Raw genomic sequence first — 24,835 nt, 5'->3', positions numbered from 1 at the left:
GACCACAGAATTCTTGATTGCGTTTTGTGTTTAAATTAATTTTGAATGAATGATTAACATTCACTAAAGTCTACAAAGATTATCAAGAAAAATAAATAGGTGAGAGAAAAAAAAAACTTGTTTTTATATCATCTTAAAAGGGTGAACCTAAAATGGTGATAATTTCTAATTTTTGTTGCCAAGTTATTGATGCTTTTAATGGCTTGTTCCTTATCTCAGGTAACCAAATGGTTGATTCCTCCCTGCAAATGATTTAGTTTTATCAGACCTATTTCTGACTTTTATTCAAAATACCTTAGGTAGGGGCACCTGGGTGGCTCAGTTGGTTAAGCATCCGACTTCAGCTCAGGTGATGATCTCCCAGTTCATGAGTTTGAGCCCCAGGTTGGGCTTTGTGCTGACAGCTCAGAGCCTGGAACCTGCTTCAGATTCTGTGTCTCCCTCTCTCTCTGCCCCTCCCCCACTCATGTTCTGTCTCTCTCTCTCTGTCTCTCAAAAAATGAATAAATGTTAATTTTTTTTAAATATCTGAGGTAAATTGCTATGAATCCTATATGAATTAAAATTCAAATGGAATTTTTAAAAATTATCTTGAATAATTATAAAATATTAGGAGAAGTGAATTATATATTACTTACACCTATTCAAGATAACATTTTCTCATATTCATGGCTACTTACCTACTCAGGCATATTAGTGGTTGAAACATACTATCTTAAAAAAAAAGTGCCTCATTTGTTAGCACTTTCACAGCTGCCACTTGAAGGAAACAACAAAAAATAAGACCATACACAAACCAGAAGGTAATCAAAAATAATAGGAAGGAAGGAAAGTAGGAAGGAAAGAAGAAGAAAAGCATGAACAAATCGAGCATGCCATTCATATCTGTGTTCTTTGTTTCAGTGCAGTTCAACTTATTTTTTACTTATACGTATGTCATCATATATGTGTGTATATATATATATATATATATATATATATATATATATATATATACAATATTTTCATTTATATACATATATATTTGAAACATAGCAAAGATTGTGAATGATTAATGTAGGAAAGTGTTAGTTAAGTGCAATGCTAGACTGTAGGATGTGACTTATGGCTTAAAAATGAACATTATTTATGAGAAGAGAATACATGTAAGAAATCTCAGTAAGATATTTCTTTGTATTCCAGACTGATTCCTAGGGCTAGCACACCTTACTGATTTATTCATTCTCTATAATATTGCCAAAAAATTAAGAAAAGGAGGATAAATGGAGGAAAAATATTACATTAAGACTTAAGAAAAGAAAAGACAACAGAGGTCAGAAGAAAAAATGTTAAATTCTGAAAGTATTTAATATTATTCATGCTTGTTTTCACTAAAAATTTTTTTTCCATTTAATTTCAATTTTTTGAGATTTGATCAAGCTACTTGTACTGTTAGTAAAAGCATTGAATTGGCTTAAGTGTTTCAACTCACTGGTTGATATGTCTTTTGATAAGTGTCAGAAAAGAAAAATTTAGAATTTGTTTCTTTCTCATATATAATTCATAGTTGGGAAAAGTGTAATTGCTTTGGTTTTTAGAAATTTTTTAGAACTTAAAGTTTGTTTCTTTCAGATGAAGATTTTCCAACATTTCTAAAATTATTTGGCTAAAATAAGAGCACTATGTTATATCGATCAGCCATATAAAATTTACTTCTCAATTTGATTTTTATTGAAGACTCAAAATTGTCCTTTTATCATAATGTATATGTTTTTCTTTTTTTCTTATTTATAATCATTATGATAAGTTTTATGTTCTGAAAGACATTGCTGTTCAAAGAGCCTTTGTTTTCTTCTAGCTGTGCTACTATTTTCCCCATGTGGGGGAAAGAAATAATAATTTATTATTCCTTTTCTTTCTTAATTGAATTGAATACTTTCTTCATTTAAAAAAAAAAACTTCTCTGTTTTTCTTGCTTATTTGGGAAATGATAAGCTGCCTTTTCTGTTGTTAATTACTTATTCTGATGCTTGGGTGTATTGCAAAAATTGTAATTCACTTTAAATGATGAATATGAAGTATTACTGGTTCTTTCAAATCACCTATAATTTGAGAAGTCTATAACTGCAAAACAGGTGTATCATTCTTTAAATTCTATTTTAAATAAGGATTCAAATGCATATTTTGCAGTAACTTTTAAGAAAAAAAATATCAGATAAGTAAATGAGCTTATTTTTTATGTATCCCATTTCGAACATCCGTCTGCATTAATAGTATCACAAATTGTGTGTGTGTGTGTGTGTGTGTTGGGTGCAGTGTGTGTATCCATCTATGTGTGCACATGCAAGAAATAAACATGCCAGAAATGTGATTTGCTATTTATACATATTACTTATATTGCCACAAAACTTTATAGCTTCATATAACAGTCAAATTAGCTTCAGGAAGCTAAATATTAATACATTGTCTTTTAAGTACAATAGGATAGGTTAGCTTTTTAGAAGAGAAGTTGAAGCAGGGTTAGATAAAAAAAAAATAGTTGGCATTTTCAAATATGCTTAACTATTTAGTGATGTTTTACTTCACATGTGTCCTGATTACACTTTTAGCAACTATCATTTACAATATGCTGCAATGATTTTTAGTTATGAAATTTTATTTATAAAATTATAAGCCACTAATTTTCCAAAAGGAATAATCAGATATCAGCATTCTGCTTCACCAGTGGTGGTGAAGCCTCTGATAAAATTGATATTCACTCTTGCATCCTGAAATAGGTTCTCATTTCTGAAGCCCTTCTCTGCTGTACAGCATGACAGTTTACTTTCTTAATATCAAATTCTTTTGCCTGTTCCAAGCAAAACAGATGGTTAAGATAATTATAATGGAAATGGCATGCTGAGAAAACTGTGGAGAGACCATTCCATTCTTTTATCTCCTTTTTCCTTTTCCTAAGTGCAGTGGGACAGCGAACAAAATATGTAAGTTAGAAAAAAGTGGGGCTCTAACTTGGACTGTGGAGATGGCCTGTGTTGTACTCAGATCAAGTCAGCTGACTTCTGTGGGTCTCAGTCTCTTCTGTAAAATCAAGAGCAGAGGATTCTTTACCTTGGGCCTTGAGTACTCAGAATCTCAACGTTCACCTGGCACAAGGCTCCTGGAAGAAGAGGAGAAGAACAGGGCTTGAGCCAGAGAAGACATAGTTCTTTCCAAATCACACCCAAGCTACTTTTTTGTTGACCAAAAGAATTTTTATGCAAAAGGCATTTCAAATGAGTTTAAAACACAGAGCAGAAATGAATCTGAAATGCCTAACGTATGCTTTTTCAGCACTTTCTAGCAATTATGACAATTTAGGTGGTTATGTAAATTACACAATTCTTGTAAAATGACATAATTATGAAATGTTGGGGCAGAAACAGAAAAGGATTACATTGCTTTAAAGTGAATACTGCAGTGATACAAGATTGGGCATACACCCCCTCCATCACCTTTTCTAAGTCCCTTGGGATTTTACTGTTGCTAGTGGAAAAGTATTAATAGGAAGTAACTTTCCATGGGCATAAGTGTTGATAAAAACTGAATAGGGTGGTATAATATAATGAGGATATTTTAGACTGGTTTATATTGTTTGGATTCAGATTATTAAATCTATGCTTGCATAAACAATCCATTCACATGAAACTATTTTCAAAATATTATCTTTATTCCTAGAAATCTATTTGGCATTTGGAGCATTTATATCACTGGAAAAAATATTTATAGTAAGTACTTGACTTAGCAACGCATGGTTCATGTTTTCAAGACAAGGCTATTTTAGCAGGGGAGGTATTGCTAAGATAGGGCCAAGTAGTTTAAGAATCATAAAATACATCTGTGTATTTGCAAATATTAGACTTCACACTCACAAGCAGGCTCCTCACTGCCAGCACAGAGCCTGATGGAGGGCTCGAACTCATGACCCTGGGATCAGGACCTGAGCCAAAATCAAGAGTTGGGAGCTTAACCCACTTAGCCACCCAGGCACCATGAAATTTAGTTCTTAATTATATAGATAATTTTCTTCTGAGACTACTTGCCTCCCTCCCACCTCACCATAACTTTGACTTAGTGTTCTTAGATAGTGATCATCATCCATAGGCCACTTATAGAGTACCAGAGAACATTTATTTCAGTGGATGTAAATGCATTCCTACCTTATTACCTTCACCTCAGGGATTCAGGCACCGTACTCCTAAGAATAGTTAATAGTGAGCAGTATGGACCTCTGCTGGGGAAGGATTTTCCCCAGTCACACCCTGTCACCCTTGCTGAGAAAACAGAAGGAGGAAGCGAGAGCATTTACCTTGCTAAGTTTGGAACTCAGAGTGATGAAAAATGAGGCCTGAGGCTCAAAGGGACATCAAGAAGAAAATTTTGTGACTCAATTTATGTGAAAGAAGAAACCACATTCTTGCTTTACAAAATAGCAAATGTGAACATCCTCCTTGGCTAAGATACAAAGTACCAAGAAAAAAGAAGGACACAGAGAGAATTTTACACAGCTCTGTACTCAGAGTCTCTTCAGATAGTTCCACTTGTCATTGGCTAACCAGACTAGGGTGGAGAATTGTCTGAAAAAACCATTTCCCCACTATTTCCTTTTTATGTCCTTTTGCTTCTTTCTTTGCTTGCACATAGCTTAAGGCAAGTCTTTTTTCATACACAGGCTTGCAGTGTCTTGAGTGTCCTTCATGTACACCCCCCGTCTTCCGACTCTAGCCAAGACACCTCGAGAAATCACTCTTCCTTTTTGCAACCATTAAGGCGCATTATCAAGTATGAATAATAAACTTGAGTTGTCTTTGTGCAGCAAGGACAAAATGCTATTTTAAAGTGGCCAGCAGATTCTTCCTGTTGCTCTGGATGTAGTCTAGATCTTAAAATTGTTGGAGGTTTGGAAATTGATCTCTTAGGGCTTCTAAAGAACTTTTCCTTACAAGATAAAGCCAGGAATTTAGCCTTCAAGCAGACACAATGATCATTCTGGGAGTTGCCACTTTAATCAAAGTGCCTTTTAGTCTTAGAGGTACCTCTGTATGGCTTTGAGATAAACCTTCCAACTAGTAAAATAATTAGACAATTTACAGTAAATATTGTTTTCTTAATGTATTTCACCTGCTTCCTTAGCAGCACTATGCCCTTAAAGAAGCTAGGTTTTTGCTTTCCAAATTAGGAAGTTGAGCTGGCCCTGTCATATTGATGCTACATGCCAGGTAGGATAAGATTGAGTCACACATTTTAAAAAGCATCTGGTCTACTTTAAAGATTATCTTGCCTCTGTGTCCATGGTCTGGATCACCTTATATGGTGGACTTGGACTACTGAGGGGAAGAACTCTTCTTTTCTCCCAAGCTTCTTCTGGATTTAGAAAGGAAGGAATTTTGAGCAGTCGTTTGTCTACTGAGGACACATGGCTCTTAAAACTCCAAAGCACTGAAGCATTGAGCATAAAGAGAACCCATACACAGGGGGTTCCTGGAAAGGCAAAGCTGATAAGGGAATATCTCATATCCACTTTAAACTTTTACTTTTCCTCTTTTAATTCCCTTCTCTTAAATACTTATTTCATTTTATCATACATGGGAGGTAATCCAAGGAAAAGCAAACTGATACAGAGAGAGTACAACAGTCTGAATAAGTGGTCCAGAGCTAGGTGGAATGGACCAGAAGAAGAATTTGGGCAGTGGTCTACAGGAAATAAGCACCTGGCAGATTGGTGTGGCATGAAAACAATCCTAGGATCTCAGAATAGAAACACTAATAGAAAAGTCAATAAAAGTCAATAACTTCTCTCAAACTCATAGAATGGAGCTTAGGCTAAGTTGAACATTAAAAGGCAGACTTGATAAATCTAAGATATTTTAATAATATCAATATACTTCGAACACTGTATACTCTTTTCCTTAGAAACTTTAAAATTGCACATCAACTAGACTTTTCCCTTTCCTCTTTCAAAACCAGTAAACATCATTGTTTTTGATAAATATCACAATATAGTGAATTTTCAGGCATTGTCAGGGAATATAATACAGTAATTAGTTTTAAGCAACTTTTTTTCCTGGATAGCAGAAAATTACCTTCCATTCTATACCAAGATACTATATGTGCGTGTGTGGGGGGAGGGGGGCGGTGTATGCAAACACACACATATATTCACAACATATGTACAAATATATACACAATACATGTACAAATATATATACACATAACAAAATTTAATTAATTTTACAATATGCTGAACTATTCTATAGCAGTTTTTTTATGAAGTTTTGATATAGTCACTTCTTTGACGTGCTGATTAAGTACTTTTTTATTGAGTAGTTTTGTTAATAAAATATTATCAGGAAATATGGCGTCACCTGAATAGTAATTCAACAATAGATTCTCGCTTAATCTAATTTGTCAACCTAGAATGAACAAAAGAGACTAGACAGGGGTCCTCTAGGAAGATTACAACATAGTAATGAAGATACAAATAATTACATAGTAATTATTTAATTGCTGTAAAGATACTTATAATACACCTACATGTTGGAGAAATATCTCATCTGGTGGGAGAGGAAGGAAAACTGCCCTGAGGTATTTGGAACTAGCAGTAATTATGGACAGCATCATTTTCCAGACATATAAAATAACATTTGTGAGTTGCAATGCATAGAGGAGATTGGTTCTTTAGAGGAACTGAAATAAGGAAAATAAACATCAAAGAGAATAAAAAGAGATAATACTAGTGAGGGTGACATACTGATGTAACAAATTCGTTCTGAAGTTTAACATTTTAAAATACTTGTGAATTTGTGTTGCTATAATAAAATGTAACAAAGTTGTTAATGTTACAGTAATTCTTTGGCTATACCCATTTTTCACTTGAAATCATTTTGTTATTGCTCTAGCTTAACTGGATGTCATTAATTTCTACTCCTTTTTCTTAATTTGTGGAGGACCTTTGACTTTACAGATTACCTCACATAATAATTCTTCCATTAATGACTTTTTATCATAACTTTTGAAAATATATACCATTTTTCAGACAAGATTTCCTTTCTTTTCTAGATGAAATAACTTTTTCCCAAAAAATTCACCAAGTAACTAGACCATAAGAAGTATTATCTTGACATTAGTATTTTAGGCAAAAATGCACTTAACCAATTTTGTCACAATGTTTTAAAAAAAATTTTTAATGTTTATTTTTGAGAGAGAGAGAAAGTGCGCAAGTGCGTGCAAGAGTGGGAGAGGGGCACAGAGAGAATCTGAAGCATGCTCCACACTGTCAGGGCAAAGCCTGGTGTGGGGTTTGAACCCACAAACCACAAGATCATAATCTGAGCCAAAGCTGGAGTCTCAACCAACTGAGCCACTCAGGCGCCCTGAGAAGTCACATTTTCTAATAAATCATATGAAATAAATTTGAATTGTGTGAATTTGCCAAGTGAGAAAATGAAGAGGAAGCGTCTCTTACAACACTTCAGTCTAGTCCTTCAGTTTCAGGGCAGTCATGTGTTATACATTTGTTTTGTCTTAATAATGTTTTCTGGCCTAATAATATTTTCTTTAAGCATTTAGTGCAGTTTTAATGAAGGTTTACACCAAAATTGAGAGGAAGATACAGAGATTTTCCATGTCCCCCATTCTCTCTACACATGCAGAACCTTTCCCATTATCAATATCTCCCATCAGGGGTGCCTGGAAGGCTCAGTCAATTAAGCATCTCTTGATTTTGGCTGAGGTCGCGATCTCATAGTTTCGTGAGTTCGAACTTGGGATTCTCCCTCTTTCTCTGCCCCTCCCCTGCTCCCGTTCTCTTTCTCTTTAAAAATAAATTTTACAAAAAGGCATTCACTATTAAAAAAAATCCTCCCTCACAGTGGTTTGTTCAATAGATAACCCTACACTGACACATCGTAATTACTCAACATCCCTAACTTACATTAGGGTTCATCTTGGTATTGTATGTTCTGTGAGTTTGGACAAGTATATAATGACATGTATTCACCATTATAGTATTGCACAGATGTTTTCACAGATGTTTTTACTGTCTCCATACTTTTGCCTTTTCCATAACATCATACTAGTTAGAATCCTCTGGTATGTAGCCTTTCAGATTGTCTTCTTTCACTTAGTAATATCCATTAAGTTTCTCCTATATCATTTCATGATTTGATAGCTTATTTGTTTCTAGTATGAATAATTATCCATAGTCTAGAAGTACCAGAGTTTGTTTATCCATTCACCTACAGGAGGACATCTTGCTTGCTTCCAAGTTTTGGCACTTATGAATAAGGCTGCTAGAAACATCCATGTGCAGACATAAGCTTTCAACTCCTTTTGACAAATGCCTAGAAGCATTATTGCTGCATTGTATGGGAAGGGTATGTTTAGTTTTATAAGAAACTGATAAACTCTCTTCCAAAGTGGCAAATCATTTTGCGCTCCCACCAGCAATGTATGTGAGTTCCTGTTCCACTTTCTTATCAGCATTTATGTTGTCATTATTTCAGATTTTGGTATCTCATTGTTGTTTTAATTTTCATTTGCTTGATAACATAAAAAGTGGAGCATCTTCCCATAGGCTTATTTATTATGGGAGTATTTTTATTTATGTATTTATTTATTTATTTATTTATTTATTTATTTATTATTTATTTATTATGGGAGTATTTTTGTTGTTGTTGTGGAGGGGTTTGTTAAGATCTTTGGCCCATTTCTTCATCAGATTTTTTTCTTATTGTTGAGTTTTAAGAGTTTTTGTGCATTTTGGGTAATAGTCCTTTATCAGATATATCTTTTGCAAATAGATTCTCCCCAGTCTGTGGTGATCTTCTAATTCTCTTGATACTCACTTTAATGAAGCCCAGCTTTTTCAGTTACTTATTTCATGGATCACATCCTTGGGATTGTGTCTGAAAAGTATCACCATTCTCAAGGTCATTTCGTGGATCGTGTCTTTGGGGTTGTGTCTGAAAGGTACCACCATTCCCAAGGTCATCTAGGTTTTCTCCTATGCTACCTTCTAGAAGTTTTATAATTGTGCATCTTACATTTAGGTCTATGATCTATCTTGAGCTAATTTTTGTGAAGAGTATATGATCTCTGTCTAGATTTTTTTTTTTTTTTTGGATGTGGTTGTCCAGTTCCAGCACCATTTATTAAAAATATCTTCTCAGGGTGCCTGGGTGGCTCAGTCAGTTAAGAGTCCTGCTCTTGGTTTCATATCTGGCTATGATCTCACGGCTTCGTGGGTGCAAGTCCCGCATCAGGTCTGTACCAGTAGTGCAGAGCCTGCTTGGGATCCTCTCTCTCTCCCTCTCTCTGCCCCCCTCCCCCCACTCATGCTGTTTTTTGTGAAATCTTTCAGATTCTCTCTGTAGATGATCATATAATCTGAAAACAAAGACAGTTTTATGTCTTCCTTTCCCATCTGTATACCATTTATTTTCCTTTTCTTGTCTTATTTCATTAGGAAAGACTTTCGGTATTATGTTGACAAGGAGTAGTGAAAGTGGACACCCTTGTCTTGTACCTGATCTTTGACAGAAAGTTCTGAGTTCCCACCTTTAAATTTGATGTTTGCTGTAGGTTTTTTGTAGATAGTCTTTATTAAGTTGAGAAAGTTCCCTTCTGTTCCTAGTGTACCAAGCATTCTTACCAGGAATGTGTGTCAGATTTTGTCACATGCTTTTTCTGAATCTATTGATATGGTCATGAGATTTTCTTTTTTTTTGAATACAGTAATTGATTTTCAAATGTTAAACCACCCCTTCATAACTGGGATAAATCCTATTTGGTCATATTGCATAATTTTTTCATAATTTTTTGGATTCAGTTTGCTAGCATTTTGTTAAAGTTTTTTTTTTTTAAATCTAAGTTCATGAGATATCATGGTCTATAGTTTTCTTGTAATGTCTTTGTCTAGCTTTGGTGTTAGAGTAATGCTGGCCTCATAGAATGAGTTAGGAAATATTCTCTCTGCTTCTATCTTGTGAAAGAAACTGGAGAGAATTGATATATTTCTCTCTTAAATATTTGGTTAAATTCACTGTTGAACCATTCTGGGCCTTTTGTGTTTTGGAAGATTGTTAATTATAATTTCAATATATTTATTAGATATAAATTGTTTATTCTTGTGTGAGTTTTGACAGATACTGTATTAAAGGAACTGGTACATTTCACTTATGTTATCAAATTTGGGAGCACAGAGTTGTTTATAGTATTCCTTTATGATCTTTTTAATTTCTATGGCATCTGTAGGATGCCCCTTTTTCATTTTCTAATATTAGTAATTTGTATCCTCTCTTCTTTTTTCTTAGTTAGCTTTGCTAGAAGCTTATCTATTTTATTGATCTTTTCAAAGAAACAGCTTTTGATTTCATTGATTTTTCTCTGTTGATTTCCTGTTTTCAATTTCACTGGTTTTTTTTTTTTTTGCTTCAACTCATATTAGTTGTTTTCTTCTGCTTATTTTCGATTTAATTTGCTCCTATTTTTCTTTTTTTTTTAATTTTTAAATGTTTTATTTATTTTTGAAAGACAGAGAGAGAGAGTGCAGAGAGGGAGGGGCACAGAGAGAGGGAGACACAGAACCCCAATAGGGTCCAGGCACTGAGCTGTCAGCACAGAGTTTCTGAGTTTCTTACCTATATTAGTTTCCTTTTCTCTAAACCACTTCTCTTTTAACATTTCTTGCAAGGCAGGTGTAGTGGCAACAAATTCCCTCAATTTTCATTTGTGTAAGAAAGTCTTTATTTTCCCCTCATTTCTGAAGGGTAATTTTTCAGGATACAGAATCCTAGCTTGGTATTTTTTTCCGCTCTCTCTCAGCACATTAAATATTATATTCACTCTTTTCTTGCTTACATGGTTTCTTAGGAAAAGTCAGGTATAATTCTTATATTTGTTCCTCTGTAGGTAAGGTATTTTTTTTTCCTCGGCCTTCTTTCAGGATTTTTTTGTCTTTGATTTTCTATAATTTGAAAATGACATCTGTTGGTATACTTTCTTTGGCATTTATCCTACTTAGTGTTCTGTGAGCTCTCTGTATCTTTGATTTGGTCTCTGGCATTAACTTGGAAAATTATCAGTCTTCCAATATCTCTTTGGCTCCTTTCTCCCTTTTCTTCCCTTTCTGATATTACCATTACATGTATGTTGCACCTTGTGTAGTTGTCCTATAGTCTTTATATATTGTTCTGTGTTTTTCAGTCTTTGCTCAGAGATTCTTTTCTCAACCATATCCAGTCCACTAATAAACTCAAAAAAGGCATTCTTCAAATCTGTTACAGTGGGTTTTGTTTAATCTCTAGCATTTCTTATCTCTTCTTTATTAGGATTTTCATTTTTTCTGCTTAAATTCTTGGTTCTTGCATGCTGTCTACATTGCAGTACTAACATATTAATCATAGTTGTTTTAAATTCCTGTTCTGATCATTTCTACATCCCTGAATATCTGGTCCTGATCCTTCCTCTGTGTCTTCACATTTTGTTTTTTGCTTTTTGCTCTGCCGTAACGACAAGTGAAAAGCTGTACAGACTGAAAAATCAACAACTCTTCTTGGATCCATGAGAGAGAAACAGGATAAACTGTGGCCTTCTTGTAAATTTTTCTTGAGAGCAGGACATGATATGCCACTTAAAATGAACTGCTATAAATAGGCCTTTAGCAATGTGGTGGTGGGGTATAGTGGAAAGGGAGCATTCTATGGTCCTATAATTATGTCTCCATCTTTTAGTGAGCCTATGCCTCTGGACTGTGAATTTCAATAGTATTTCTTAGGGGTGTGTGTGTGTGTGTGTGTGTTGTGTGTGTGTGTGTGTTTACTCTTCATCTAGAATTGGCTGGAATTGGGTATTTCTCTTCCCCAGGTCAGTTAGGCTCTGATAATATTGTAGCAGGGTTAGGCTGTTGTTGTCTTCCCCTGAAGGCACGCCTTGTTAAAAGGAACAGAATGCTCTGGTATATTTTTAAATGGTTCATCCCCCGCCCCCAGTATGCAAGAAGGCTGAGGGAATTTTTCTGATATTTACTGCAGGAATCTGATCAAGCACCTGGAAGTAAATCTCACATTATTGTGGTGACTCCCTCTGACTGTCTCTCCTTGAAGCTTTTTTAACTCTGAGGCTTGTCTGCATTGAACTCTAGCAGTTCATCAGTTACAGTTCAGGCTTACCCCAGCTCTGGTACCCACAGTAGGTTTGCTTGTAAATCGAGCCAGCCTAGGTAAGCCTAGATTCCCTATATTTGCCTGTCTTTGTCTCCAGTCTTGAAGGACATACTTTGCCCTGTGTTTTCCCTCACATGGATCCAAGAAGCGTTGTTGATTTTTCAGTCTGTTCAGCTTTTTACTTGTTGTTAGGACAGAGTGATGGCTTCCAAGCTCCTCACAGATAGAACCAAAAATCTCCAACCTCTATGACTGCATTTTAATTCCAGTTTTAGTATAGGAGAAGCATGAACCCACATATGTTAAGTATATATATACTGAAAAAAACTGGTGTAGCAAGAATGAACTTTTCAAGAATCAATTCACTTTATACCTGCTCCACCAGCTATGTCTCACAATGAAGTTGTATTGTTTTTTGGCAAAGAAAAATAAAACCTCAGTACCTTACATTTTATATGCATACTATATTTATTTACTTTTGAATGATCATTTATTACATATAAACCTTTACGGTTATTTTATTTTGTCTAATAATGAAAATTATTTGGTTATCTTGGCTTGGGATGGAATACATATACTTTATTCCACTACAATTAATTCTTAAAATTTTTAAACAACTTTTCATTTAGAGATGGTTTTCTCAGGAATGAATGACAGTCATTGAAATTGAACATCGAAGATAAAAGCATTTTTTAGTTAGTTACTTATGAAGAAATAGTCGCTAAAAATTAACCCAAAGAATATTCCTGGATGACTTGATTTTCTTGCATTTCTATTGTGGTGTAAATTCCATAGAATGAAAGGAATAAATGAGATATCTATAAATCTGTATAATATATGTGTATATATATGCATATCCATGTATCAGTAGTAACAAACAATTTTATAAACAAGTAAATTTATAAACAAGTCAAATAGTGTAGAATGAGTAAAAGTAGTATCTTTAGTAAATACATAATCAAATTTGGTTTTTAAAGAAGATAATTAAGTGTATGGCGTAATATAAAATGTGTTCTTGCCCCTGTTTTGTGAAGTATAAAGTTATACTTTTACACTATGCATCTTGGTTTTCTCCTTTATAAAATATAAGAATGAGTATAAATGATTTTTAAGGCTTCTCTCAAGTCTTAATTACTATTCTAAAACATTTATATGCATGTCTGTATATATATCTATATATATCTATATATATATATACACTCAAATATAAAAATCGTATTATATATGTATTTCCATATATGTATAGGTATATATATGTAATCCTAAATGTTTTTCTTTTGAATTCATTGTCATCATTCATAGGAAAATATTTTAAAACACACATAGAAACAAACAAAAAAAAAAAAAACGGATGCCGAGCAGTTTTAAACTGTAGTCCTCTTTGTTAATGACAGAATAATGAGTTTTCAGACAGAAGGGAAGTTGGATTTTTTTAATGTTTATTTATTTTGAGAGAGAGAGAGAGAGCGAGAGAGCACACATGCACACGAGCAGGGGACGGGGCAGAGAAAGAAGAGAATCCTAAGCAGGCTGCACACTGCCAGCTGTGAGCCCAATGTGGAGCTCAATCTCATGAACCGTTAGATCATGACTTGAGCTGAAACCAAGAGGCAGAGGCAGTAGCACCCTCTGGATCGCCCTCATCGTGATGCACCCAGTGTAGTAGTGTACTGTGTGTGTGCGTGTTTATATTTGTACACATGCACTTGTATGCTGTCAACATAGCCCTGAAGATGTTTTCAGACTATTCATACTAAATGCAATGCCTTTTCAAATTAGAGTCTGGTTTTACAAAACAATAATGAGGTGAAACTCCCCATTACAGCATGTGGGCCACTTCTGAATGTTATAGTATTAAAATTACAGTAATATAAAATAATTTTTTGCATTAATTTAGAGCATGTTGCAATAGGAATTGACCCATGTGCCCAGAGTATATCCAGCAACAACTTAGTCTTTGTCCTTAGTGTTGTCAGCCTCTATCTTTAGTTCTTTCAAGTTGAGAAAATAGTTGGTAGCATGCTCTTCTGTTGTTTCTGTCCTGTGGTCCACAAGGCATACAGGCATCAGTTATAAAATAAAATGAAAATAAATTACAAAGAACCATGTCGTCACTGGAATTAGTGAGCCCCAGAAGCTGATGACATAATAACCTTTGTCTTTAAAGCCAGAACTTCTCTATTCTGCTGAAATTCAGTTCCCTGAGCCTAAAGAATGAGAGTGATTAAACCATTCTGTACCATAGCTAGTTCAGCATAAACAGTGGCTTTATAAATGTTGTCTTAGTCGATAGTATTCTTGGCAGGCACACCGTAACAGCAGCAAATGCACTTTGCAAAACCATTTTAATGTTTTCCAGTGGCACACATAGTCATCCAGAATTCAGAAGACAGATGTGCTCTTGTATGTAAAAGGTGAAAGAGTAGCTCAAACTTTACAGAACTTCAAGTTTTTAAGTGTTCCATTATTTTTCTGCTGCTTTGTTTTAATAAAATGATGGCTATATTGTACATAGCTATATGTGAAATGTATATGTAACTATATACCCTTTCCCATACTTTTAGTATTTGCACATTTTTCTTATATAGCCCAGCATAAAGGATTGGACTGATAAACAAGTTTGCTGACTTGCCTTCTTTTCTGCTTCCTTCATTCTCTCCTCTCCTCCTTGTGTAATTTTACCAAGGTAGAGCCCAATGAACCTTAGTTGTCCCATATTTGAAATGGAAATTTGATTGACTCTTATTTCCTAGTGAATTGACCTCGGAAAATTCTTTATTTTTTATTCTTTATTCTAATTCTTTATTACATTCTGTTTTGTTTTGTTTTTTGAATTGGGTAGTTTTGTCTGGCTGTTTGATCATAGATTTCTCTAGTAGCTTGCACATTTGGGAAATGTTTTGAGACTCAAATGCTTAGCCAGTATGATTATTTGGATAAAAATTTCACAAAAAGAAAACTTCTGAATCTATGACCCTAGTTTCAGTTTCCAGTGTGCATGAGGATGGGGTAACTCTATAATACCTAAGACCTTCCAAAGTGAGATTTTTCTGGACAGTAGTAGTTCATCATATTTGTAAAGGAAGCACAGTAGAGTCCAAAGTAGAACGGACCACAAGTTTAGCAACCTATAGTCTGACCCTGAACTTCTCATTAAAGGATGGTAGGCCCTTAGATAAGTTATATAAACCTTCTAGACCTCAGCCATCTTATCTTTAACGTTCAAGTTTTTCACCCTAGGACCCATTAGCTACTAGTTTTAAAAGTTTATGATTACAAGTAAATGTTAAAAATGGAAGAAATGCCTCACCTAAAAGAGTAATCATAGACTGATTCCAATGCCATATTATATTTTTCACATATGATTCCCTCATGTATTATAAGTAAAATACAGTATACTGATAAATATTTGCTATTATATGGAAAATTTAGCCAACATAGATTTGGTGAACTGTGTGACTCAGTTTGACATGTGTTTGACATCCAAGGGTAAATATAAAAATATTTACTTTACCATTTGGTCTGTGGAGTCTCTTTAAAATCTTGTTCAAGAAAAATAATCATGAGGCTAAAATTTTAGTGAAATTACAGAATGCCAATTAAAATATTTAAATGTATAATTGCTTTAATTTAAAAAAATATAAACTAAATAACATCTTTTCTCTTTATCAGTTTTGTTCTAATTCACATTTCCAAGATAAATGATCAGCATGCCTTTAAAAAGTCTTATAGTCAGAAAGAGAAAAAATATCTATTTTGCTTACATATAATCCTCTTAACATGCACATGCCAGATGGTGTTTCATATCAGGTCAGAAATAATGAAGGAATCTGGCTTTAAATCTAAGAATCTGGGGGAAAATGAGTAACTAGGGATTATGTATTTGTAATAGCATTTTTCCCTGAAATTCAACCATTTGTAATAATTTTTGATATGCTTCTGTCTGTGTGTGTGGATTTATTTTTACTTATATCATTTCTATTATACCTTATTGGGATTCTGAAAGGTTATTTATGATGGGATTAGACATTTTCTCAATCCTTGGTTCTCTGTAGCCAAGTAATAATTTGACCTTCAGATATTTCAGACTGAAAGTAACTAGTCTAGAAACTAGAAAATCAATGACTCGTGAGGAGAGAAAAAATAAATAGAAATTCTGTTACGTATGGAGGGCAGTAATATTTTTCTAATTAATTTTAAGAAACTAATTATAAGGTTAAATAGTCTGAATTCTTTTGCTAAAAAGAAATAAATTCACTTTCTGTAAAAATAGTACATTTCATAAGCATCAACCTTGCTGACTTTGAAGAATAAAGTTAGGCCTTTATATTTTAGGGAAAGCAGAAAATTGTACTCTTAATTAACTCACTGCTACTATTATCTTGATTTCTTTGGCTTTTTCTTAAAAGATCTTGTAATAATCTATGTCATTAGCTAACCAGATCCAAATTAATTTATGACAGTATACCAGTCACTCTTTTTTTAATGTCTTTAAATAATAATTATTTGGTTCTGTGACCTTCACTGCATCCAAGCTTTAAAAAAAAGAGTAAAAACATTTCATTTAATAATATGGCTGAATTTTGTAAATCAGGCCTCCAACTCCCTGCCAAAATAAACCTGAAAAAGCAAACAAGAAAGAAATAAAAGTTGAAAGTAAAACTTTCAGGATGATGACACAAGGAGTTCTGTGGACCCACTCCCTAGTGAAACTAGGAAGAAGTGTAAAACACAACAACACACAAAAAAACATTAAGTTTCTAGAAATTGTCCTAGTGAAACATTCAAAGTCTCTAAAATGGTTCTAGGGAAAGCAAACATTAGTCATATATTGAAAAAATTAAGAAACATTCCAGAAAACCTGATAAAACTGCCTTGCCCTCTCCCATCAATTCAACATTCAACTCCTAAATTGGAGGTCTTACTCAGAGAGAAGTGTACTGTTATCCCCACCCTTTGCTCCAGAGCTGTAGCTCACAGATTTTGCAGTAGGAAAAAAAAATGGACTGTAATATAGAAAGCTTCACATTTCTTTCCATAATGACTGATTTCATTTGCAATAGAATGTGGAGAAGTTCAAGATGAAGGATGCCATCAAAAAAAGTGTTGATTATGGTGAAAGGCAATTAGTAGGAGATGGGTAGATTCATTGGAGATACACTCTAAAGTACAAGTAGGCTACTTGGCTGGCGAGAACCGGGCGCATCTGCAGCTGGGAAGCGTACTCCTAGGGCCAGAAAAAATCTCAAACTAGGACTTCAGGAACTATACATTCAAATGATCCCAAATGTGGTTGTATCAGCCAGTCAAGCAGTTTATGCCCCAGGGCATTGTTGAAAATAAGTAGTGGACCTGAGTGTGCTTAGGAGACAAAGAAAGCCCTGCAAAAATCGTTGTCATCTCAGAGTGATTGGGGGCTTATCCAAGCTTGTATTGTCTGAGGAGCAACAAACAGAGGCTTCTTGCTACAGGGGGTGAGAGAGAGGGGTTGGTAACTGTGGCAAAGTAGACTTCACTAAAGTAAGCAGTAAGCAAATAAATAATAACCAGCCCATAGGGTTAGGGGAGGTACACAGAGTAGCTAAAAACATGTAATCTAAAGTATCAAGGTTCCAGTTAACAAAATACTGGAACTGCAGAAAAACAGAAAAATATGCTCTATACACAAGGGGTAAAAAGTGGACAACAGAGGGGCGCCTGCGTGGCTCAGTTGGTTAAGCGTCAGACTTTGGCTTGGGTCATGATCTCATGGTTTGTGAGTTCAAGGCCCGCATTGGGCTCTGTGCTGACAGTGCAGAGCCTGCTTCAGACCCTCTGTCTCCCTCTCTCTCTGTCCCCTTCCATGGCTTGCGCTCTCTCTCTCTCTCTCTCTCACTCAAAAATAAATAAACATTTAAAAAATTAAAATTTTAAAAAAGTGGACAACAGAATCTGCCTGTGATTGCAGCACATGTAGGATTCAACAAAGTCTTCAAAGTAACCATTATAAATATGTTCAAAGAAGTAACGAAACCATGACTAAAGAATTAAAGAAAGGTTTGATAACAATGCTGCATCATATAGACAATATCAATACAAAATCAAAAAAGACAGAGAAATTATGAAAAAGAACCAAAGTTTAATTCTGAGATTGAAAAGTACAGTAACCAAAGTGAATAAGTCAGTAGACTTGAACTAAATTAGTGACTTCAAAATTGATTGATAAAGATTATGCAGAATTAAGAAAATTATAAGAATTAAGAAGAAAAGGAATAAAGAAAAATGCAATGCAGATAAATATGAGATATTGTCAAGTACACCAAGATACGCATAATGGGAGTACCATAAGGAAAAGGAAGAAAGAAAGGGTTAGAAAAACTATTTTAAAACTAATGTCTAAAAACTCCCCATATTTATTGAAAACATTAACCTGCAAATCCAGGAAGCTCAGCAAACTCCAAGTGGAAGAAGCACAAGGAGATTCACAATGAGACACATCTTAGAAAAAGTGTTGAAAACCAAAGATAAGGAGAAAATCTTGCAAACAGAGAAAAAAAATATTCTAATTTACATGGAAATTAAAATAAGATTAATTGGTGCTGCCCCTCAGAAACAGTGGAGGCTGGAAAGAAGTAGGATAAAACACTAAAAGTGCTCAAAGAAAAAAAATGTCAATCAAGGACACTGTATTTGAGCAAAACCGTGTGTCATAACTAAAAACAAAATAAACTTACCCCCAAATAAACAAAACCGTGAGAATTCATTGCTAACAAACCCACTTTACATGAAATACTAAAGAAAAATCTTCAGGCTAAAAGCAATGGACACCAGATAGTAACTTGAATCCATGTGAAATTATAAGGAGTGCTGGTAAAGATAATAATGTAACTGTACAATATAAGTGCATATTTCTCCTCCTCCCTTGCTCTCTTTTTAAATATTTATTTATTTACTTTGGGAGAGACAGTACGTGAGTGGGGGAGGGACAGAGATGGAGAGGGAGAGAGAATCGCAAGCAGGCTCCATGCTGTCAGCATGGAGGCCAAAGCAGGGCTCAATCCCATGAACCGTAGATCGTGACATGAGCCAAAATCAAGAGTTGGATGCTCAACTGACTGAGCCCCCAGGCACCCATCTTCCTTTATCTTTTAACTGATTTAAAATGCTATTACATAAAACATTATGCATATTATGTATTATTAGGCCTATAACATATAGATATGTAATATATCTGGTAATAACAACACAAAGGAGGAGAGTGAAATAGAAGCTGTTTTAGCTAAGGAGTTGATTCCAAATAGTAACTAGAGCCACAGGAACAAATGAGAATATCCAGATGTGATAAATAAGGTTAATTGGAAAAAGTTATTATTTCCTACCCTGTCTTCTCTTAGCTTCTTTAAAAAATATTTTTAATGTTTATTTATTTTTGAGAGAAAGAGAGACAGAATGTGAGCAGGGGAGGAGCAGAGAGAGAGGGAGACCAGAATCTGAAGCTGGCTCCAGGCTCCAAGCTGTCAGCATAGAGCGGGGCTTGAACTCAAATAGTAAGATCATGACCTGAGCCCAACTGACTGAGCCACCCAGGCGCCCCTCTCTTAGCTTCTTTAAAGACATAAAATTATATAAGGTAATAATTATAAATGCAGTGTTAAAATGTTTTTAACATTTATAGATAAAATAATCATAAAAATAACGTAACAAAAGATAGAAAACAGAATAGTTGTAATCATAACATTTTTTTATCTTACTGGAATTCAGGTAGTATAATCTGAAGCTGATTCTGATAAATTAAGATGTATTTGGTAGGCCTTAGAGCCAACCCTGACATTGCTTACAAAAATATAGTGAAAATATCATTACAGTAATTAAATCATTTAAGTAATTAAAATACTACATTAGAAAAATATTCACTCACAAAAAAAAAAATTAAAGCGGTACCAAAAACTTGACATACAGAACACAAAAAATGAAATGCCACACATAAATTCAACTATATAATAAATATCCTAAAATGTGAATGAATAAAACAGTCCAGTAGAGATTGTAAGAATGGGACAAGCAAAACAATATAAAACAAAATCCAACTATATACTGTCTACAGGAGACACCCTTTATATTCAAAGATAACAATAATTGAGGAGCCTGGATGTCTCATTCGGTTGAGTGTCCCAGCTTGATTTTGGCTCAGGTCATGATCCCAGGGTTGTGGGATTCTAGCCCTGCTTTGGGCTCTGCACTGAGCATGGTACCTGCTTGAAATTCTCTCTCTTCTTCTGCCCTTCTCCTGCTTGCTCTCTCTCGCTCTCAAAAAAAAAAAAAAAAAAAAAAAAAAAAAAAAAAAGAATAGATTGAAAATAAAAAACTGAGAAAGGATATTGTATACAAATGGCAATCACAAGAAAGCTGTTGTGGCTATAGTAATGTCACATAAAAAATAGACTTTAAAACCAAAATACTACTATAAGTAAGAAGGGACATTGAATAATGATAAAGTGTTAACCCATCAATAGGATATAAATATTATAAACATATATGTACTTACAGCACAATACAAAAGTACGTGAAGCAAAAACTGACAGAGATAAAGGGAGAAATATACAATCCACTATTAAAGACTTCTGTATCTCACTTTCAATAATGGTAGAATGAGAAAGAATATCAAAAAGGAAATAGAAAATTTGAACAACATTGTAAACCACTGTATAACATCTGTACAAACACCTACTTAAACATCTATAGAACATCTATATAATACCTATACAAAACTACAGCAAGAGTACAATACACATTCTTCTCAAGAGCACATGGAATATTCTCCATTATAAACCACACACTAGGCCATAAAATAATCTTTGCTAAGTTTTAAAAGATAGAAATAATACAAAGTAAAAGAAGATAGGAAGGAAAGAAGGAAGGAGGGAAGGAAGGAAGGAGACAGAGGAACAAAGCATATTTTCTAACCAGTGGAGCAAAATTAGAAACCAATAGCAAAAGAAATTTGAAAACTCACTAATAAATGAATTAAGCAACACACTCCAAAATAATCAGTGGGTCAAAAGAAATAAAAGGGAAATTTAGGGAATTAAGGGAATAAAGAGAAAAAAGGGAATGAAAATAAAAATACAAAATACAAACTTTATGGGATGCAATGCTTAGAAGGAAATTTGTAGCACTGAATACATATTTTAAAAAAGAAGAGGAAACATGTTACGTTAACAATCTAACCTTCCATCTTAAGACAATGGTAAAACGAAGAGCATACTAAACTTAAAGCAAGCAAAAGGAATGAAAAAAGTAAATATTAGAGAAGAAATTAGTGAAATAGAGTATAGAAAAACAATAGAGAAGGAGAAAAACAACAATTAACTAAAGGATAGAAAAATAATGGAGAAAATCAATGAAACCAAAACCTGGTTCTTTAAAAAGATCAACAAAATTAATCAACCCTTATCTAGATTGACCAAGAAAGAGAGAAGACTCACATTACTAGAACCAGAAATGAAAGAGGGAATATTACTATGGATCTTACAGGGGGGAAAAAGAGAATGCTATGAAAAAGTATATGCCAATAAATCAGATTAATTAGATGAAATAGATAAATTCCCAAAAAGACACAAACTACTGAAATCAACTCCAAAGAAATAAACAAATCTGAATTGATAGGTAAAGAAATTGAAGGAGTAATCAAAATCTGCCTATAAAGAAAAGTACAGGCCCAGATGGCCTCACAGGTGAATTCTGTCCAACAGTTAATGAAAAATTAATATCAGTTATTCACAAACTCTTCCAAAAAGTAAAAGAGGAGGAAATATTTTCTAACTTACACTGTGAGGGCAGTTTGGCTATGACACCAGAATTGCACAATAACAAGAAACTACAAACACTACAAACCAATATTTTATATGAATACAAATGCAAAAATCCTCACAAAATACTAGCAAACCAATTCAACTAACCTATAAGATGAACTATGCACCATGCTAACTAACTGGTGTTTATCTCAAGAATGTGAGTTGGTTTAGGGGCACCTGGGTGGCTTAACATCTGAAAACCCATTAAAGTAATACATGCAAATCAAGACTAAAAACCAAAAAGCATATGATCTTCTCAGTAAACAGAAAAAAATCTTCAAAAAAGTCCAGCATTTTTTTCAAAATAAAAACGTGACAAAGTAGGATAAAAATCCTCAAGCTGATAAACAGCATCTGTGAAAAATCCACAGCTAATATCATACTTAATGATGACAGACTAGATTAGATACTTTCCCCCTAAGATCAGAAGACAAGGATATCCATTCTCCTCATTTCTCTTGAATATTGTACTGGAGTTACCAACAAGGACAATTAGGAAAGAAAAACAAATAGAAGACCCTCAGGTTGGAAAGGAAAAAGTAAAACTATATCCGCTCTCGTATAACATGATTTTATGTATAAAATTTTAGGGAGTCTAATAAAATATTATTAGAATTGATAAATGAGTTCAGTATGCTTGTAAGAAGATACAAGATCAATATATAAAAGCCAGTTATATTTCTACACATTTCTAACTAATAAAAATGAAATTGAATTTTTTTTGTTTATAATAGCATCAGAAAATAATAAAACGAAGGAATAAACAAAATTCAGAACTCATACTCTGAAAATCCCAGGAGACTGTTGAAAGAAATTAAAGATCTAAGTCAACATCTCATGTGCATGGATTAGAAAACTTAAAATTGCTAAGATGGCCAAACTCTACAGATTTATCTAGTACTCAACATAGTCACCATCAGATTCCCAGCTAGCCTCTTGGTGGAAATTGATAAGCTGATTCTAAAATCCAGACGGAATTGTATGAAATCCAGGATGGCCAAAGCAGTGAAGAAAAAGATGAATAAAATTAGAATACTCACACTTCACAATTTCAAAACCTAGTACAAAGCACCAGTTATCTAGGCAGTGTGGTGCTCAGATAAGTATAGACCTAAAGATTGTACACTTTAAATGTGTGAATTATATGGTATGTAAACTATATTACAATAAATCTGCAAAATAAAGTCTCTGTCCCAGGAATTGTGGTTTAACTTCTTAAGAGGATCTAATATGATATTTTAGTCTAGAAATTCCATAAATGGGCAAAATTGTGATTAACTTCCCACTATCTTCCTTTGAGCCATCTCTTATTGATTATGAGAAAGAGCTACTTTCAGAACAAATCAGGTCTTTATTTCCATTAGCATTTGGCCTTTGGTCACTTCACAACGCAAAAAAATATTTTGTTGGCAGACATCTTAGACCACCAACAAATTCACCTAAGAAGTTGAGCAAATATTGTGGGTTTTACTACTTTTTAGTGAAGGGATATTTTTACTTAACTATCAAGTGCTTTTGAAAGATGGAGTTAGGAATGAGCCCCACAGAGTAATCTTGCTGACATTTATAATTTTTAAGTCTGTGAACTTATTAATATGACTTTAAGTATCACAGATAATTTAGGCTACATCTTAAATTTATTATCTATTTGGAAAAGATTTTAAATTCTTTCTCCGTTTCCTGTAAATAAACCAGTACATTCGTTTTTCTATTATCTATTTGAAAACATTTATATTAGAATACCTCATATTGAAATGATTATTATTTTTGCTCAGATTCTTTTTGAAGGCTGAAGTCTTATGAACATGAAGGTGTGTCTGGTAGGTGTATCTGGGTGTTTATATGAATCTACCCTAGCAAATAAAACTTTGTTTCAAAGCCAAATGAAATCTATTATTTGCTTATTAGTAAAGGTCTTAATAGAAAACAGGTTAAACACTCAAGTTAGGATAACTTGAGGAGGGTTTACTTACAAAGGAACTTATTACAAGGGTCTGGGCAGGAACATGGAGTTATATCCAGTAGAGATGTCACCACCTATACCTCAGTGGGTGAAGGAAGAAAAAAAGAAAAGGAAAATGAAAAAAAAAAAAAAAAAAAAAGATGGTACACAATCCTTTGCCTTGAAAGATATATAACTTTCTGTCAAAGGGGTAGATAGTTTGAGCCCTATGTGGAACATTTCATACAAGTCTATATGTGGAAGAGTGATCCCATCATTTTTTTACTTGCATCTCTCATGCTTTTAGCTTGTTTTAAGATCTCTTCTTCTGTTGTCCATAATTGTTCTAAATAAGTCTTTGGAATTCCCACTATGACTATTCACCATAGACTTGTATATAATCTAACATGATTAATCATTGTCAGTGATCACAAAAGTTTGTAATACTTTAGAATGCTTGTCCAGATTAGCTACTAAGAATATTGTTGATGATTGCTTTTCCTAAAGGTTAATGAAACTGGTAAAAGGTAAAATTACGAGAATTGCAGCTAGAGTACTAGCTTCAGAGATGTGATATCTAGAAAAACATCCATGTATCAAGGAAGAAAACAAAAGTCTAACCATTGGATTCAGTAAAAGGCAGAGAAAATTAGTTGACAGTTATAATTATTAAAATTATTACTAGAAAATGTATCATTTATAAATAAAAGTTTGTATTGCATTTACCTTTTAAAATCCAATGTACAAATAACACTTCAGATTTATCAGTTTTATCTTTTCAAAGAATAAGCTCCTGGTTTCATTTAGCCAGACTCATCAAGAAAAGGAGAGGACTCGAATGAATAAAATTAGAAATAAAAGAGGAGAAATAAAAAACCAAC

At 33.8% G+C, this 24,835-nt stretch overlaps 1 protein-coding gene across 9 annotated transcripts in view; it reads left to right on the top strand.

Moving 5' to 3' along the window:
- Window positions 1-24,835, top strand: part of DGKB (diacylglycerol kinase beta) — a 715,307-nt gene that overhangs the window by 620,575 nt on the left and 69,897 nt on the right. The window contains exon 23 of one of the 9 annotated variants that reach the window (XM_042919295.1): window positions 3,694-3,743. The exons of the other annotated variants lie outside the window; for them this stretch is intronic. Coding sequence (XP_042775229.1) covers window positions 3,694-3,743 — 50 coding nt within the window. The remainder of the gene's footprint in view (window positions 1-3,693; window positions 3,744-24,835) is intronic. 9 annotated transcript variants of the gene reach the window in all.

Source organism: Panthera leo, chromosome A2 (genome assembly GCF_018350215.1).
Source record: "Panthera leo isolate Ple1 chromosome A2, P.leo_Ple1_pat1.1, whole genome shotgun sequence".
Taxonomy (NCBI): domain Eukaryota; kingdom Metazoa; phylum Chordata; class Mammalia; order Carnivora; family Felidae; genus Panthera; species Panthera leo.
The sequence above is the reverse complement of the archived record's forward strand: the minus strand, read 5'-3'. Positions and strand labels throughout refer to the sequence as shown.